Raw genomic sequence first — 19963 nt, forward strand, 5'->3', positions numbered from 1 at the left:
GGTAAGAACATTTGTAAAATACAACTACCATTTATAAGTGAACAGGAAATGAATAAATCCCTTTTCTCAAAAAGGTATTGTGTAACAGTCCCTCAAAATTCTGCAGTTCATTTCCCCTAAAGATGCATACCAGTATATGAGCTGGTTTAATGACTTCAAGCGCTTTTGCAAGCACTGACGACATGGCTGTCAACTGATTTCTTATCTGTTCTGAAGGCATACTTTGCAAATAAGGACCAATTGGAGCATCTTCTCGAGTAGCGTAATTCAAATCGGAACCAAAACTAAGGGTCCGAGAAGTGTGATCAATACGAACCTTTGAAAAAAAAATAAAATTATCAATAATACTTAAAACTATGTACAAATATGAAATCATTCTACAAACAAATGACTTGATAAAATATTCAACTGTATACTTTGAGAGGGAAAATAAATAACAAAAGCATGTTAAAAGTCATAAGATCCACTCAGTAAAGGTTTTTTAATAATTGTGCCACTCTATAAAAAAGCTGAAAAACAAAGGGAATATGGCTTTCTAGTCCTCAACAGTCTTCACCTATTTCCTCTTATAGCACATACCTGCAGATCACAGTGCCTGGCAGCATCCACAATAGCCCGTTCCAGTTGGAAAGCATCAACAAAAGGAACCAGAGAAGTCAAACGAGAAAACTCAATGCTCTGATAAATTTGTGCGACCTGCATAAAAAACACAGGGTTATTAATAGCTACCATTTATTCAGCACTTCTATGTGCAGTCTAATGACAACCTTAGGAAGTAGAAATTACGCCCGCTTTTTGTTTTTGTTTTTACCCAGAGGAACAAAAACTGCAGTTCAGAGAATTTATAACAGTGTGTTCCTGGAGCTGAAATTCCAATCCAAGGTTATCAATCCCAAATCACATTAAAAGATTTGAAAGATCACATTCAACTATTCTTTAAAAGTATTTTTCTCATTCTGGTTTAATAAAACAAAAAACTGATTACATATTTGTAGACAATTAATTCACCTAAACACTTTTATAAAATATTATGTTTGAAGAAGACTGGCAGCATTACTATTTAGTTATACTGCTAATTAACCTTCAACTATTTGTATAGCACATAAGAAATAACACTGTTCACATATGCAATAGAAAACAGGTCAACGAAATGTGCACATAAACAGTGAACACATTTCAAAGGAATAAAGTAGATCTTCATTACTAACACAGATACACAAATATCAGCAAGTTATGTCAAATGATTTTGCTTTTCAAGTCAAACAGATAAAATTAAAGACAAGTTTCAGCAGGAGGTAGAACTAGGGGAGGCTTTCACTTCCTTAGCATGTTTAAATTTTTCAATTTTGTGGGGGGGGAGGGACATGCAACCAAACAATAAAATTCCAATTCTTATGTAAAACACTCATTTCGCTTTTTTTCCTTTTTTCTTTCTTTCTTCTTTTACCTGCTGCAGAAGGCGGAGTATGGTATTGCTTTGGAGTTGTGGAACATACTGTTGCAACTCTGGTTCCTTTTCAGGTTGTTCTCTGACCCAATTTAGAACCTATAAATTCGTAAAATTGAAAACAGATTATACATTCTACATAACACATACTAGAACATATGTGAATTGCTCAAGTTTCCTATATTCAAAAACATCAGACAATGCAAAGAAATGCAAAATACATATGAAGCTACTAATGCTTGTCTGAAGGTGACTGACAGCAATGGCTACATTAGTCATGCTGCTAATTTACCTCCAAAGATTTTATTTAGCACATCAGAAATATCTTTTCTCTTGAAATAAAGAAAAAAGACAATGAAATGTGCACTAAATTCAAACACATGGGACAATACGTCTTTATTAATAAATATAAGTACAACCCAAACTTGCAGCAGAATTAGCTGACACTTGAGATTGTAACATGGTGATATACCCAAAACCCAATACGAGAACTTACCTTAGTGACTCTCTCACAGAGTTTGAGTGGGTTAAATTCTACTTCCAGCCAATTGTAAAGGTCTTTCACTTCTGGGACAACATATTGTAGTACATTGAATCTGACCTACAGTAAGCAAAACAAACATTTTTCCTGAAGGAAATTTGCAAACTGGGACTCTGAATTTAGTATAAATTAAAGAAATTACAGGCTCTGAATCTGGAAAATAACTCAAAGATTGTCTAGCCTCTGTACCCTTTAAATTTATTAAAAAGCAATCCAAAGTTCAAGTATGTTGCATCTTTTGCCCCAAGGTATGTATCTACCAAAGTGCTAACATCTAGGCTTCATCCGGAACATATGGTACACATGACCTTCCATTCTTCATATGCTGGGAACTGCTAACATGATGACAGATTAACAGCTGGGCCAAAGCAAGACTTGACTATAAGTACAGGATTATATATTCATACAAACTGGGTCACAAGACTGAGGACACACCTTGGCAGAGCCCAAACCCCAGAGCATGTGCCCACTCACTTATTACTCCAGTCTAAATTTTACTCAGTGCAAAATAGGCACATCACTGATGTCCTAAACCACTGGAATCCTCCACTTGAATACATCCTGAAATCTCTTCTGGAATAAAGCATGGTATAAACATTTAAATAAAATTACTCTGCTGATTTAAATCCTATCAGGCAAATAATTGGCATTCTCTACTTAGCAACCCCCTCCAAGTAGGGATGACAGGTTCTACTAAGTTGTATTTCTCACTAAAACATTAGTAAGTGGCTTTGTGACTTAACAACTGATCGCTTATGAACTTCATTAATTTGACTGTTCCTAAGATATGGAATCCCTCCCCTAGTGTTCAAATATTCATTTACATGAGCCAAAAGCTTGAGCCTAGATACATGGTGAACTCACTAAGATTTAGAAATGCCTGCAGTCAGAATAAGCCATTCACCAGACACCATTCAGTACCTTTCTTTTAAGCTTCTATCCTGCCTACGTGCAAAATGAGAACTCAAATCAGGATTTACTGACTGCAGGTCTGACACTCTCCAATACTGATCCCTGTATCAGTATCAGACCAGTTGTAACACTCGAACTGTGATGTGGAGAATCATGGGCTTAAGAGATCTGACTTACACCTCCGGTTAGGTACATATGCTTCATCTTTTAAAAAAAAACATTTTAAAAACATATTTGCTAATAGAATCTCTTCCTAAAGACAATGCTTTGTATTTATTTAATTTAATCCTATATCAGCTCCATACAAAACCTGTCCAAAAACATGATGCAAAGTTGAACTCTGTGGGCAGTGCCAACAGACTAAAACATGGAGGCATTATGTAGACACAGAGATTAATCCTGTATTTGGAGTGAATTAAAAGAGAACTGGACTAACACAACAGAAAACATATTAAAGGGAAAAAATGCCACTATAAAAGAAAGTTTATTATAGTTCTTACCTTAACTGATTGGATTTTTCCAGAATAGTGAGGCCTTCACCTGGTTTTTACTGGTGTGGTCTCAGAGCATGTTCCTAATACTTCCTGTTATCTCTGGCATTTCAATTGTTCTACTCACAAATTGGCGGGTACCTTCAAACTGCATTTTGTAAACATTCAGCCAAGTTAATTTTTCCTTAATACTTTTCTCTAGCACTTGTTGCTTTTATTCTCTTGTCCAAGTGGAACAATGGAGGTGATTACTGAAATAGCCACTAAGTTAGGCTACTGTGAATCAGAACCCCTAGAATCTAAGCTTTCCTAGAATGCAAGTTCCATTTAAGTATAATCTGCCTGGCACATAAAAAGCCCTCAATAAATTTCTGAAGAATGAAAGAGTAGTAGTAATGGTGGTCCATACTATTCTTCAGAACCAGTCCAAGCCTCATCAGTTACATCTAAGCCCTCACTAATTTATCCTAGCTCACCCACCAGAGATGAATCATTTCATCTGAACACAATGCTGGTTTATACCAGTGGTTCAAAACTCCTTGGCCATGAATCAGAATTTCTAGGGTTTTATCATGAATTAGTTTACTTAACCATAAAGTTTTCCTGCCAAAACTATAAAAATGCTCTAAGTGATACCAACCATATCATTAATAAGGCCAATTCGTGTTGGCGGGGCCTGAAGACCTAGTAGTGTTGCAAGGCGACGTTGTTTTTCAACTATAATGCCATCCATATCAAGAAGACGAGCAATATCGGTACGCTCAGGGGTAATAGGGATGGACAGAGTGGCCAAAAGGACTCTAGTAGACATCCTGGGGAGAAAAAGTTACAATATTAAATTTGTAAATGTTACTTAATGAACAGAAAAGCAATTCTCTTTAATCATCCAGCAAGTTATGCCATGCTAAATATATACATCATGCAACTACACTCTTAAATATAACAGATCCTCACAATGTGAGATTATTTAAAGGAAATGAACTGCTAAAACGAGTACTTGGAGAATCAGAACTTATTTTTAATCCACCCAATTACTATTATAAATGACCTCCTGCTATAAAAAAATATTATGTTTAAATGAGCAAAAGGCACACTCAAATGTCCCACATTTCCTTACAAAAATAATCAAGTCAGTTTTAAAATCTATGGGGAAAAAAATGGCCATGATAAAGGGAGAAAAATTAGACAGACCATATACGAAAGCACAATTACTGAGAGGAACATGATGTACTAAGATTGAGCTTCCCAACAACACAAGAAAGACTGAATTCAGAGCACTGTCAAACACTAAGGATTTGTGGCTTTTCTAAAGCCTAAGAATCCAGAGTTGTAATCTCAGCTTCCTCATTTCTAAGACTGAGGCAAGATACTCAATTTCCTGAATCACAAGCCTTTTGTGAAAATTAAATAAAATAATGCACATAGAGCTACTTACTACAGAATTTTCTAAAACAAGACCAAGTTTTTTCTTATACCAAACAGACATGAATAATATAAGGGACACAAGGGGCCAAGGAAAACATACTAGGAGAATTCATTAGTTGGTTACATAAATTGTTATAAAACTGTAAGAAAAAGAATCAGGTGCATGTAGTTTTGTGATACCAAAATAATGTGGTCTACAAATGAGAGAATATTTGGTATGAACTGTATAAATAAAAATGAAATGTATAAAAATACAACCTGATAGAAAAAAGGCTATATAATTTTTTAAAAGTCCTTTAGATTAACTTTTTCTGTGATAGTCTCTCCTATATATGTCCCAAATATTCTATATTTAATACTTTATAAATCAGGAAAAAAAGTGACTTGATGGAAATATTTATCTTAATTGCCTAATTTTTTCTAAGAATAGACTCTAAATACTCTAAATACGTGGACAGAAAGCTTTTATCTTAATAGTGTCTTCCCAAAATTCAATTCTGTCAATTGGGCTTTTGACAGGGTTGCTAGTTTTTTTTAATCAGAAAAAAGATAGTTACTAAAGACCAGGCATACAGCCCAAAAAAGAGCAAAATCTGGTTTTACAACTGGGGAAGGGTGCTACTGGCATCTCATGGGTAGAGACCAGGGATGCTACTGAACTTCCTACACAATGCACAGGATAGCCACCCCATGACAAAGAAGTATCCAACCCAAAATGGCAATAATGCCAAGGACGAGAAAAACCTGGCCTAGAACATGCTACCATGACATTTGGTATATTTGTCATTTCAACACTACCTGAATGTAACTCTTACCGTTGCATCTCATCTTGGGTAAGATTCTTCCTCATTTCCCTAGACAAGTGGTAAAGACGATGGAGTGTGGATGCATGAAAAAGAGCATTTCCAGATTTCCAAAACACAGTCGAGACTTTGTTATAGTAATTTGCCATTAACTGAGGTTTTGGTGGTTTTTTTGACAAGGAGAATAATCCATGAATGTCTTCCACAGCTTTGAAAGCTTCCTAAAGTTAGTAATATAAATTAGTCATTACATTCTAAACAAAAATGTCTCATTTAAGTCTCTTCATGAACTCTAACATAAAACAGGTAAAAAGATTAATGCCTTCATGTGTGGTTCTTTTTATTCATCTATACATTCAATATATGATTTATTTCAGAAAATTGCCGTTATTACAAATACACTAAATCCTTAAACTTGTAAAGTTCTTAGGAAAAACTATAAAGTAGATAGGGAGAACGTGAAAAAATATATATATTATCATACAATGGGGAGGGAGGATATACATTGGAAAAAAAATCCAGAAGGATGTATGACAAACTATATAGTGGTTATTTCTGAGTGATGAGATAAGGGATGAATATTTTCAAATTCTTTTAACATATCCATTTTTTTCTATACCGACCATTTATTTTAAGATGGATGTCCCTACAGAGAAATAAAATATTAGAGAGAACAGAATATCAAATCAATCATGTTCCCAGTTGGCTGAAATCCAACCAATTTTTAGCGTCTCTGTAATTTGTTAGACACTCTTTGTCAAATATATAAAATCTTAAAGTTATATGGCTATGAAATCATGTAAAAAGTCCTTTCAGGATTCTTAGGGGGAAAAAGGCCAGGCAGAGGACAGAACTGCCAATACCACTGAGATCTCCAATGTATAATATTCAGCACATATACATAGTTAAGAAAACCAACACTTAGCTATCTCAGAGATAATCTAATGCAGGCTATCTGCACTGAAATTTTCTTTTTAGTTTTCAATCTGTTACCAACCAATACTTTTATAAAACACAATAAAGTATTGCAAAAGTAATGAAGAAAAATAAAGTTCAAGTTTTTATTAATAACAAAATTACTGAGAAATTGCTATAAGTAATACAATTACTGTTAAAGTACTACAAAAAGTTTGTGAACGCTTATTCTCATCAGTATTTATTCCATCGCTGTCTAGTAACAGTTCAGACTGGTATGAGTCCATGAACTACATGTTGAGTGGCACGGATGATGTAAAAAGAAGGAAAAAAATAAGGAACACAGGTTCTATTCTACAGAGAAAATCACAGTTCACAACATACCTGCCACAATTCCATGCTGATGGCACTGTCTAATTGAACAAGCCTGGTTTCCAAATGCATAGACTGGCTCTCTGGATTATTAAGGTTGATCGCTGTACTTTGGTTATGGTGGCGCTGAATCTGTGACAAGTGCATTCTCAAATTGTCACACAGCTTACGGAATTCAGCCTTACGAGTGTATTGGAGGCAGAATTTGAAAGCTATAAGCATAATTATAAGACATATTAGGTCCTCTCCACTGTCAAGTTAAATATTTCAAAGATTTATTTTATATATTAATATCAGCTATTTTAAACAGGATTTGCCAAACTCATCAGCCTTCAGAAGCAACCAGTCATGTGTCTTGACTACTTTAAGTGAACCCTAAAAAAACAAAGGGGGGACATAAATAGTCATCAGTGCTGGCTGATAATTTAAACTGTAGCTCCGGGAGAATTAAACAAAAGGGAAACTACTCAAATTTAGGCTTAGGAAGATCTGACCTTCCAAAGACCTAACATTTCAAATCCTAAAGTGGAAGGAAGAAAACTCTAGCTTCAAATACAATCAATGAACTTTGATATCCAGCTTACATTCAAAGCAACATGCTTCTGAACTAACTAAAACTGCATAATACAAACTGAAAGTTTACAGTGACTTGTTTTCACTATATGAACTACTTGCTCCATCATTAAAATGCAATGTAAGTTTCTACTGTCAATTAGGCAATACTAGAGAATTATTTTTGCAGTTCCCTTGCCCCTCGCAAAACAAACAAAAAAAGGTACTTCTATTTCAACATCCCAACAAAGGCATGAAATTTAAGTTCAAGTCAGAATTTTCCAACAATTATTTAAAAAGTACAAGTTTCATGCTAAGTGAAAATTCATGTGAGCCATGGAAGCAAAACACAAGCAAATTCCAGTAATCCTAACAAAACATTCCTAGTCACAAAATCATTTAAAACTTGTATAAACCAATGCAAAGCATCCCTTTATTAAAAAGACTGGCAACATAAAGTAACACCACTGAACTGTATACTTGAAAATGGTTAATGAGAATTTTACAATACTTTTTAAAAACTTACAGAACTGTAAAACATTGTGAATCCTAATGAAACTATAGACTTCAGTTAATATAATACTGTTTCATCAATTGTAACAAAAATACCACATTAAAACAATGTTAATAATATTGTGAGTATATGGGAACTTTGTACCTTCTGCAAACCCACAACTGCTCTAAAACATTAACTAATAAAATTAATTTTAAAAATACTGCCAATCCCTTGATCTTGAGGCTTGCTCCTGAAGTTTATATATGTATTGGAAAAGCTTAGTCTACCTATAGGTACGCCTAAGAGTTACTTCTGGAGGACCTCTTTTGCTGCTCAAATGTGTCCTCTCTAAGCCCAACTCTGCAAGTGAAATCACTGCCCCCCGCCCCCCAAATATGACATGACATCCAGAGGTGAAAGTCTTCATGGCAGTGTGGAAGAGGCCTCCAGGGATGACCCTGGTCTTGGCACTGTGGGATCAACAATGCCATTCTGCTCAAAAGGGGAAAAAGAAGCATAACAAATAAGGTTATTGCGGCTGAGAGAGTTCAAATGGAGTCAACAGGCTACTCCGGAGGTCACTCTTAGGCATGCTTCAGTTAGACATTGCTACATACCAAAACTTGACAAACTCCAACCAAAACCATTCCTGCCAATCTACAAAGGTTCCACGCACTAGGATAACTTTCCAGAAACCTATACCTCCAGATGGGTCCCTAGACCAGATAAGTTCTGAAATGCAGAGAGGCCAGCCTCTCCAGAACATCAACTAGTTCCATTCCACTACCCCACATTATTGATAGCCCCTCCCCAACATGAAACAGTTCAAATGGGCATAGCCCAAATACCCCTCAAGAGTGGGAGAAAGATCAAAGGTGATGATGGAGTCATGGAGAGAAGGTAGGATTTAACAAATGAGTACGACTGCTGAATCATTATATTGTTTATTTCTCTTAGTCTCCAGTATCTTACAGCAGCTAGAAGTAAAAACTTAAAATTGTGGAATTGTAACCCATACCAAACTCTGAAATCTGTTCTACAAGTAATTGTTGCGATGTGCTTTGAAATTTATTGCTTTTTTGTATGTTGTTTAAAAAAAACTTTAAAAAGTCACATTTACTCCTGAGTTTCAACTGTTGTTTCTAAATTCTGAAATACTTTGCTATTTGTATAACCTAGTAGTTTCCTAGAACTTTAAGTATCTATGTAACACCTAAGACTAAGAATTAAAGTTTACTCCATACAATAAAATGTAAAAAAAAAAAAAAAAAAAGTCTGAGATTAAAATAAAAGCGTATTAAAAAAAAAATCAAACAAGGTCAATAAGAAGGAGGGGTAAAGTACACAGTATGTAAAGTTTTTTTCTTTTTGTTTCTTTTTCTGGAGTGATGCAAATGTTCTAAAAATGATCATGATGATGAATACACAGCCATACGATGATATTGTAAGCCACTGATTGTGTACCATGTATGAAATGTGTGTGAAGATCTCAATAAAAGTATTTTTTAAAATGCTGCCAATACAAACTCATGCTAATGCCAAAATAAAAAAGCCAAGAGACACTCTCAAGTCACTGGCACAGTAAAAACCTATACCAACAGCATGAAAGGATAATAATGATAGCAAAGGAAAAGAGAAATTTAAAAAGCAAATTTACAGTACAGTCCTTCACAGACTCGGAATATAGTAACTAAGTATTTATTACGACGGTCCTGATCATCAAGATTTAGTTCTATGTTCAATATTGTTTAAAGAAGGTAGAATACACGTTTTCCATAGAATCATCTAAGTCTGGAGCTTAAAGAGACCTTAGAAATCCAGTACCCTAGTGGTCAATGAAAGGGAATGATAAGGGGTATGGCATGTATGAGTTTTTTTTTTCTTTCTTTTGCTGGAGAAATGCAAATGTTTAAAAAAATGATCATGGTGATGAATACACAACTATGTGATGATACTGTGAGCCACTCATTGTAACCATGTCAAGAATATTCGTATGTCAAGAATGCTTATATGTTTGTTCATTGTTTATGATAAACCTATTTAAAAAAGAGAGAAAAGAAAAAGAAAGAAACCCAGTACTCAGTCATGTAGCTTGCCCAAGAATATTCTACCGTGGACACAAACCAGAACTCCAGTTAACTAGCAAACAATACAAAAGTTTTCTAAAAGGATTTTTAAAGGACTTTCAGAAATTGATGGAGTAAATTTCATATGGAACTACTTTACTAGCAAAACAAATTTCTTATTCAGTCATTTATTTAATACTCAAACTAATGCCAATTATCTTTTCACAAGAATAAAAAAAATAATTAATATTATGGAGAAAAGGAGATTATACTCAACTTGAACAGTTGATCTTCCACAAAACCTATTTTTAAATTGGCTTTTCAAGTCAGTTTACTCAGATTTCATACTTTTTTTTTTACCTTGTTGGGCGATATCATGGTAGAGACGCTCTACTCTAGAATTGTTTCGAAGGAGGTCTAAACACTGTCTGTATGATTCCCACAAGAATTTTACCCATGGAGTTAACAGTAATCTGTCAGTACGATCCTGAGTATCTTCACCACTTACAGCACTTAAGAGAACACTACAAGGCAAAAAAAAATTTTAATTTTAGACATTATTTCCTACTTTACCACATAATCTTAAAAAACGAAAAAATCATAATAAACTAGTGCAAAGTCTTCCTACCCACCTGCGTTGTACACATTGTGAAGCTGACACTTCCTAGACAAACACCTAATCTCCCAACTCTGTATTACAACTATTTAAATTAGCACATGCAAGCCTATACAATTTCCCCCCTTCATAAACTCTGAATATTACCTACATGTGTCTTCTTTAATATTACTACACATTTAAAACTGCAAAGATAATCATTCTTTCTTATCTATTTCAACTACTGAAACGTCTACTTCAAATGGGGATGGTGACATAAGTAAGGAAAAGCACTGATTTAACTACTAAAATAATCAGAAATTTATCCCATATACCTCTCAGGAGTTTGAATATTATCCAGATCTTCTATGTCTAAAACCATCTGCTGGGATTCTTCTTTAGCAGCTTCAGTCTTTTCTTCTGCCAGTTTCAGATATGCCCTAACAACATCCTCAAGAGATTTGATGTTCACCTAACAAAAAAAATCAGAAGTTAAAAAATGTTTTTGGAAACAACCATAAAATGTCTAAAAAGCAAAATCTATAATATAAAATGTATTTTTATTTTGAAAGGTAAACTTGTCAAAAAGTTACCAAAAGCATTTATTAAAAATAGAAAATCCAGTTCTCCTATTTTTACCTGTTGGCAAATATTCTTATACTGGTATAATCCTTCCTTAGCCAAGTGGCTCTTGCGAAGATCCACACAGAGTTCCAAGTATTTCAACATAATTGGCTCATGTATCTTTTGCCATGTTCGATGTTTCTTACTTTTCATAACATCATAAAGAACATCCAAAGCAGGCTGCTTTTTGCCAACTTCAAGAAACTCTGAAAAGTAATTCAGGGGAGTTAAAATCATTTACTTATTAAAACAAAAGTTTAAACTAACTTTCAATTTCTGAACTAATTGCCATCTTTTTGGGGTCACACTTTTATTTCTAAACCTGTGCCATAATTATCCAAGTAAAACAATGAAAGATTGGTACTATCTCAAAATATACTTTATGGGTAAACTGAATTTTTACTCAAGTCCACTCTATGAACCATATCCAAGTGATTTAAAGTTCCATAAATTGAAGTCATGAGGAAAAAAACCTCCCCCTGCAAATCTAGAAAAGCTCAAGTATGACTTCATAGCCATACCAGCCACACTGACATTTGACTGAATTTTTGCAAGTTACATGCTACAAGTTGAGGCAAAAACAAATACTAGATTGCCTTTGTACTTTTAAATTCAGTTGGTATTTGTGTGGGTCTTTTCCTGGGCTCTCTATTCCATTTCATTCCATTGGTCTATTCTTTGCCAAATATCACACTGTCTTGATTATAGCAGCCTTATGGTCTTGAAATCACGTAAAGAGTTCTCCCACTATGTTCTTCAGTATTGTGTTAGCTATTCTAGGTCCTTTGCCTTTCCATAAAACTTTTTATCAGTCTGTCAATATTTACAAAAGAGTTCAATGGGCTTTTGATTAGTATTGTGTTGAACCTACAGGACAAACTGAGAAGAATTAATATCTTAACAATATGAATCTTTTCTAATCCATTAACATAGACTCTCCATTTATCTATGCCAATATAATCATGAGAAAAATAGTAGACAAATCCTAATCAAGGGACATTCTACAAACTACCTGCCAATGCTACTCAGAACTCTCAAGGTTATCAAAAACAAGGAAAGTCTGAGAAACTGTCACAACCAAGATAAGCCTAACGAGACAAAACTATTAAATACAATGTGGGATCCTGGAACAAAAAAAGGATATTAGGGAAAACTAAGACAATCAGTACAGCCTTCAGTTAATAGTAATTTTTTCAGTACTGGTTCATTAATTATGACATAAGATGATGTTATAGGGGAAACTGGGTGTGGCACACATAAAGAACACAAATATTTTCACAGTAACTCTGAAACGCTAATACAATTCGAAAAGTTTATTTTTAAATGCTGAAGGGAAAAAAAATCCATATTAGAACACAGAGCAAAGAAATTTATGTTTCTTTGACTTTCTATCCTTCAAGCACTCTATATGCAGCAACATTTCAAAATCCAGGTTCTTCTATCAATTATTTCTGACCATGTTAATACTTATCTTTTCTCATCTTTCACTTTTTCTTCTGTACACTTAATAGACTCAAAAAGAAGTCATCTCGTTAACTCTAACTTAAAAATTCAATGACCGACAAAATTTCGCACGCAAAAAAATCTTCCCAGTATGCATTTGCAAAGTAAATTGGGGATACTAAAATGCTAGTTTGCTTTTTTAAAATATCTTAAAGTACTGGCTCTCCATTCTTTTAATCATTGCTGACTTTCTTCTTAACAAGAAAACAAAAATCTTGGACAAAGAAATCTTTTACTTTAAGAGTTAACCTAACAATGAATAGCATTATCATGTAACTGCTGGGCACACAATAAGCAAAAATGTGCATTATATAGAAAGGAGGGGGTTAGTATAGCTACAGATTTAGTAATTCTCTGTTTACTTGGTAGAATTTTAAAATTTTGGTAGCAAGATTGGTTCATCTTGAAAATGGTTTATGTCTCACATAATGGCATAATTAATATTAGGTGTATTAACTTGAAATATTGAAGAGCGTTTTGTATTCATTAGTATGTAAAGGATATGAATTGATATTAAAGGGGTGACTTTAATGAATGAATTTCTTCATTCAGCTACCACTTCTTCCAGGAATGGTGCTTCCCAACACACAGAAAAACTGTACACAATATTTCAACACTACAGTTTAACAACTTGCAACAAGATAAATCACAAGATATCTTAATGAATATAAGGACCTTTACTCAATATCCTAAGTCACCCTTTAATATCAATTCATATCCTTTACATACTAATGAATACAAAACGCTCTTCAATATTTCAAGTTAATACACCTAATATTAATTATGCCATTATGTGAGACATAAACCATTTTCAAGATGAACCAATCTTGCTACCAAAATTTTAAAATTCTACCAAGTAAAACAGAGATTAACACAAATAATTACTTCCTTAGAGTAATATGCCTTTCCTATTTTAAAGGGGGACCTATCTTCTTCCTGCAGTGTCCATAAGCTTACCTTTTAAAATCCTACAGTACATTAGGTATTTTTCAAATATTTAACAAGAACAATCTCTAATAGCCAAAAAAGTTTGGGGAAGGAACTTTAAACAAATTTATTTTTAACATGAAGAAAACCACAACACTACTAAAAGGACATGTTATATTTAACTTCCAATCCTATAACGAGGATTTAAGTCTCACATTACTATATATAAGCACTGTCAATAAACTTGGAAGATGGAATAGGCACAAATGGAGCTGAAATTAAGGGCTGGCCCAGAATGTGATCACAAAATACAAAAGTGTCACTTTCCCAATCTCTAATTTTTAAATGGGAGAGTGTGGTTTCTTAATGCCATTCTAAAAAATAGTCTTGTTTAAAACTTGAAATTAAAGTATTTTTTACTTCTAAAGTCAATTAAAATTTATGATTCCTAACTCCATACTCTAAACTTTGAAGCAGATTGAAATAAACCAAAGCAAATGCATTAAAAGATATATTCTTTATTTTTTTAAAGGACAGATTTCACACACACCACCACCCCCTCAAAAAGAAACAAAAACCAGAAAAAAACTTGGAAAGCAGGCAAAGAATTTTCCTTTTAGGAAACTGGAATGGGAAAATTTTTTCAAGAAAAACAGGCAATACTTTTATGAAAAGGGTAAATAAATTCAGTAATCCACCAAGCTAATAGTAAATTAATCATGATAATCCATGATAGTGAGTCTTTCTGTGTTAACCTTACATATATATTTAGTTCCTCTGAATCAGGAAAAGAAGTTTCTGAGGCCAAAAGATTATACACTAAAGGTCTTACTGCACTACTATGACACTTTTTAATTGGTGATTTACACATTCATATTCTTGAAATAATTAAAACCTAGAATTATAAACAAGTACTGGGGTGGAGGGTATTCTGATTTTTCCCTCCAGACACAATGACTGAAATTATGTATCTATGAAGAAAGTTGAGACCAGCCCTTCATTTTTATTAATTTATTTGTGCAACAGACCAAGTAAATAAGCTAAAATGTTATTCAATTTGTCCATTTATAACAACTATATTTTTTAAGTCACTGGTTATAGAGTACAAGTTAAAAGGCTTTTTCTGGGGTCAGGAGTAGCTTCTCTGCCACTATTAAAGATGTAATCTGGAAAAAGAGCTTACTTCAAATGATTGTGGGAAATGAATTCCTTGCCTGTAAGGGCTGGCCCAAGTTCTCATCTTCCCGAATGATTTATTTTTCCTAAAAATAGTGCTCTCATATACAGACTTGAGAGACTATTCTACTTAAATGTATTCATATTTTATTAAAATAATGCAACAGATTTAGAGTTGCAATAAAACACTAAGATAAAACGAATTTCCATTAAATGAAATGTACTTTTTATTGTTCTATTCAAAGTTTTCCAAGCAGCACTACTGTATAACACTGAGAGATGGTACAGAAATTCACAAGATCAAAGGTATGGAAGTTACTACTTGAAAAGTAAGGCATTTCTACCAGAAAAATAATCCCCACCCTACAGCTTAAAAAGATTGCAGCAAGGAATCAATGTAAGTTTCTTTTTTAAACTATACAAAATTCAAGTACTCCCCCACCCACAGCATCCCTTTCTCATCCTGCATATTTTAATTTTGAATGCCTTCCCCAACTTGCCCCTCACGAATCAACTTAGGAACTGAGAAATTTAACAGCAAAGACAGTCAACAGAACACATTACATATATCTTGATTTTTTTAAATCGCTGAAATACTAAATTCATATGAAGATTAAGAAGGAAGGATGAAGGAGACAAGGCCTGAACACATCAAATGTGTAATATTTAGGCCACTACGATTACAGTGCTTCCTCCAACTAGCATGTATGAATACCTGCTGGTAAAGCATATAAATGACTGTACACCAGATTTACAGTAGCTATGAAGACTAGTAATTTCATGCAAGTCATTTTGTATGCCACAATAAAATAAAATTCTAAGTTTCAAGTCATCAAAAAAATGTTCACAACTCTGCTACAGTTTATTTTGTAGTCAGAACTTTAAACTGAAATCTACCTTCTATCCTACAGATAAACGTCCTAAACTTCTGGCCTATTTTAATCACTAGACTGCCGGCTAGAATGAGTGATAATAAGGTTTAAATTGCAGTTTTAATAGTTTACTCCTCCCTCTCCCACTACAATTTTTCATTAAAATAACAAGCATATGACCAACATAAATCTCTTGTCCTGACAAGTTATCATTAGTATTAACTTTATGTACAGGCTGAAAGTGGCTTTAAGATGAATTTTCAAGCAAGCTAAAAAATAAGCTCCACAATCACAAAACTGTAACAATCATGCTATATCCATTTACGATATGGAAATACCCAAAACTTCACTGTGTGGGGGGGCGGAGTGGAAATGAGCTACAGCGCCCAAACACCTAGTAGGTAGAAAATCCTGCTCAAGAAAGTTTCTTTTTTAAAGAGCACAGACACGCATAATATATTTGCACCCCCATAATGCCAGCGTAATTAAAGACTTTTCTTTGGATGGAGACTTGGGAAGAAAATTCATTTGGGAGCACGCACAAGTTTTTCCGCAAGCGCCCACGGCTAAGTACACAGATGGAAATAAAAATCTCCGGGCAGTAGGGCTGCGGGGGGAAAAAAAGGACTGATCTGATCTGTTGGGAAGGGACCTTGGTTTTAGCCTCCCGGCTCAACCACTAACTCCCGGAGTGACCTTGGACAACTAACTATTCTATCTCTAGGTCCCAGTTTTGTTATCTGCAAGAGGATCTGAATCCTTTTTCGATATTAACTCCGTTCCAACTTCTATGATTCGAAATACGGTTTAGAACTGCCCCTAACCAATGCCAGGAAGCAAGTTAAATGGGTCAGAGTCCCAGAGTCAGAAAGTGGCAGGATAAGTGGACCCTGACCCAGGAAAGTCGGGCGCGAGTTTTGGGGGGGCGGAGGTGTCTGAGGGAGGGCTGAAGGTGGGACTGCCAGGCTCAGGGGCGAGGCAGGAGGTGGAGCCGAGGTTCTCGCGTGCATTGTCCCTGGGAGGGAGCCATGTTTCTTCCTCCCCGGCACTCCCAGATGGCGGCTGGGGACGCGGGGCCTAAACAGCGGAAGCCCGGAGGCCTGGAAGACCAGTGGAAGAGGAGCTTCAGCCCGGCTAAGGCCTGTCTCCAGGGCCGGGAACCCCGCGAAGCTCTGTGAGGCGGCAGGGGGAAGGAAGGATCCCCAGAGCGACAGTTTCCGACTCCGCAGCTCCTATCCCGCCAGTCGGTTTGGGTGAGAGCAGAAACCATGCCCCACTACGGACTGAGGCGGCGGCGAGCAGGCCGCATCAGCCTCGTCTCCGGCCGCAGCCCAGACCGCAGAGCAAGTGGGAAGCAGGCCCCAGGCCCCCGACCCCCGAGGCCTCGTGCCGCCCGGGTCCAGAGTGCCCCGATTCCACACTCACCGTTGGCGCGTTTGAGAGCATTTTCCGGCCTCTGAAAATAGGCCGGCATCTTGGCGGCAGGCTCAGCTCACCCGGCGTCTGCGAACTCTTCAGGGCCCCAGGCCGGGAGCCGAGACGAAGGGGAACAGCGCGACGTTCCACGCGCCTCGCCAGCGATCGCCCGCTCCCAGGCGGCCAGAGACGGAAAGGAAGAAGCCACGTGACCTCCGCGCGGCGCCGGCGCCGCCGCCGCCGCCCAGGCCCCGGATGTAGGGGCGGCCCGCCGCGCGAGCACCTCCCATCCCCGCGCGCAAACGCGGTGGCGCCGCGCACGCTGGCTGACGTGGCTGCGAAGCGCGCGGGTGCAGAGGCGCCGCGGGGTTCGCCCGGTGGCGTTAGCTGGGCGGTTCTCAGGTCCTTTAGTTCTCCTCGCGCGAGAATCGGGATGGGAAAGGTGAGATACGGGTCAGAGTTCTTGTTTGGCGAAAATGCAGGCGTCTACTCAGCTTCGTTTTTAACATGATTTATGTGAATTCATGCAAAGTTACAATAAGATTCATTAAATGAAAATACTGAATTTATTCGTTTAACGGAATTATATTGATCAGGTTTCATTATGCCATCGCTGCTCCCTACCGGGAAATGGGGGTGACTTGTCCCATGACAGACAAGCATGAAATGGGGACACGACTCAATTAATAAATAAGCACGTTTCTTTCATATCTTGGTAAAATTTGAAAGTTGCTATCACAGAGATTGAGGAACGGAGACTACCACAGAAGACGACTTTTGACTTGAGACCTCAAGGTTGGGGACGGTCTAGGGACAGCGATCTGGCAAAAGGCAAAAGTCCTTGAGCAGCAGACGTACAAAGTGTTTGAAAATACATGCGGTGTCGTCGTTCTTACATACAGCACACGTCACAAATAAGAGAAAAATGAGTATTAGTAGAAAAAAATCAATTTATAGCAGACTCTGTTACAGGGTTTTAAAAATTATTGATTAACAATTTTAGTGTTCAGTGATTAATTACTATACCATATCTAGAAGTAAGGCCATTTAAACAATCTAATTTCTCAAGCCATTATGAAATTGACATGCGCTCAGAAGGTAAACTCAGAAAGCAGCAGTGGAATAAATTATTGTAAATTTATTACACATTTTGTCATAATGGTTAGGATTTGTGAATTAATGAGGGAGTACAACATTAATAAATGAGGAAACCACAGTACATACACAAAAAGCATCTCCCCCTCGTTTTTTCTGCCTCCACAAAGAGGTTTTTCTATTTATCTAAATTTGGCACTATGAAAAAGAAAAATCACAAATTTAAAAAAAAGTTAATTTCAGAGTTCTTTCTCAAAAATATTTAGATGGCTTTATATATCTAGGTTTGCTCTACAAGCTATGAGCCAGACAGGGTTGACATATAAGCAACAAATGCTGAGAAGCTGTAGGAACAGCTTTATGGGGCAGGATCAAAAGACTCCTTTGTGTATATAATAAAGTCAAAATTAAAGAGCTAAATATAAGAGGAAATAATGCTTTATACCCTGTAAATAGAAAACTATTCAGTTTGCATAAAAAGATGCAAAGAGAATAAAATAAAAGGAAATTTATCCTAACTATCAGTAAGGCTCTCCTGACATTCTTACCTAGTCAATATCTTCAGAAAGAAAATGTTAAAATGGCCTTATTTAGTATTAATTATTTGGTATACCTATAATAACCCCCCCAAATTTTTGAGGTAAAATGAAATCCAATATCCCCAGATCTTAATCCTTTTCCTTTTCAAATTAAAGTATATGAAGCATTTGGTAATATAAGTGCTTTAATTAAATTTAAAGTCTAGTGCCATATTTGCAAATGAGGAAAGGTATGCCAATTTCCAGAATTTACCTATTAAATTCAGCCCACAGATATTCAATACCAGCTACTTGCATACTGTTAGATGCTAGGACTAAAAAGATGCACCATGCCCATCTTCAAGGAGTTGGTGATTCACTGGTGAAGAGAGATGAGTACGCAGTGAGGGACAAAACAGGATCTAATCTGGGCCAGGAGTAAAGCAAAATTACTAGCCGTTGCATAATACAACAGGTAGACAAACTACCTTCATTATGATAGAAACTATATTAGGAAACCATAGAAGGAAATAATCAGGCTGATAAATGTGTTTTTTTTTTTTTTTTTTTTTTTTTTTTTTTTAAAGGAAAGACAGAGAGAAGGAAGGAAGGATAGAAGGAAGGAAGGAAGGAAGAAAGGGAAACATTTTTAAACATTTTCTTGTTCTATTGTATTCTGTTTCTCCGTTTCTGCCACATGGGCTGGGGCCGGGAATCGAACCGAGGTCCTCCGGCATAGCAGGCAAGCACCTTGCCCGCTGAGCCACCGCGGCCCGCCCTGTTTTTTTTTTTTAATTAAGCTACCTCCTTACTATATTAGTGGATAATTTTTGTAATACCATATTTTGGGGGTTCTTTTTTTCCTATGTGAGGAGTAAGCAAGATTCACAAAAATTGTTTGCGGCATGACAGAGGTGCTGGATTATACATATTGCAATATACTATCTTACATCTGGGAAACAAGTATTACTTTTTACAGTTTACAAAGTGCTTTCACATTCTTAGTCTCATTTACAAGAATGCTCAATGAAGGTATTTGTACTGATTAACATAATGAGTTTCAGAGAGGGAAACTAAGGTTCCCAGTAATTGGTTCATTCAGGAAACCATTACCAGGTGCATTCCATGTGCCAGGCCCAGAGACAGGTGCAAGGGTTGGCGCAGTCAACAGGACAGACTTGGTTCCTGCCTTCATGGACTTTGTAGTCCAGTAGGAA

General features: G+C 36.1%; 1 protein-coding gene and 2 non-coding genes across 3 annotated transcripts in view; all 3 read right to left on the bottom strand.

Annotated features, from left to right (window-relative positions):
* EIF3A (eukaryotic translation initiation factor 3 subunit A) overlaps window positions 1–17351 on the bottom strand; it is a 38975-nt gene extending 21624 nt beyond the window's left edge. Inside the window, exons 1-11 of the mRNA XM_077126178.1 lie at window positions 17143–17351; window positions 11255–11445; window positions 10951–11087; window positions 10381–10544; window positions 6919–7118; window positions 5632–5840; window positions 4032–4203; window positions 1944–2048; window positions 1448–1546; window positions 580–696; window positions 131–316 (exon numbers count right to left, since the gene is read on the bottom strand). Coding sequence (XP_076982293.1) covers window positions 131–316; window positions 580–696; window positions 1448–1546; window positions 1944–2048; window positions 4032–4203; window positions 5632–5840; window positions 6919–7118; window positions 10381–10544; window positions 10951–11087; window positions 11255–11445; window positions 17143–17191 — 1629 coding nt within the window. The 5' untranslated portion in view covers window positions 17192–17351. The remainder of the gene's footprint in view (window positions 1–130; window positions 317–579; window positions 697–1447; window positions 1547–1943; window positions 2049–4031; window positions 4204–5631; window positions 5841–6918; window positions 7119–10380; window positions 10545–10950; window positions 11088–11254; window positions 11446–17142) is intronic.
* LOC143654688 (small nucleolar RNA SNORA19) lies at window positions 1029–1158 on the bottom strand. Its single transcript, XR_013161884.1, has one exon. It is a non-coding gene; the product is annotated as a small nucleolar RNA SNORA19 (small nucleolar RNA).
* LOC143654689 (small nucleolar RNA SNORA19) lies at window positions 1685–1814 on the bottom strand. The gene has a single exon (XR_013161885.1). It is a non-coding gene; the product is annotated as a small nucleolar RNA SNORA19 (small nucleolar RNA).
* Window positions 17352–19963: the final 2612 nt, after the last annotated feature.

This window comes from Tamandua tetradactyla, chromosome 13 (genome assembly GCF_023851605.1).
Source record: "Tamandua tetradactyla isolate mTamTet1 chromosome 13, mTamTet1.pri, whole genome shotgun sequence".
In the NCBI taxonomy this organism is placed as follows: domain Eukaryota; kingdom Metazoa; phylum Chordata; class Mammalia; order Pilosa; family Myrmecophagidae; genus Tamandua; species Tamandua tetradactyla.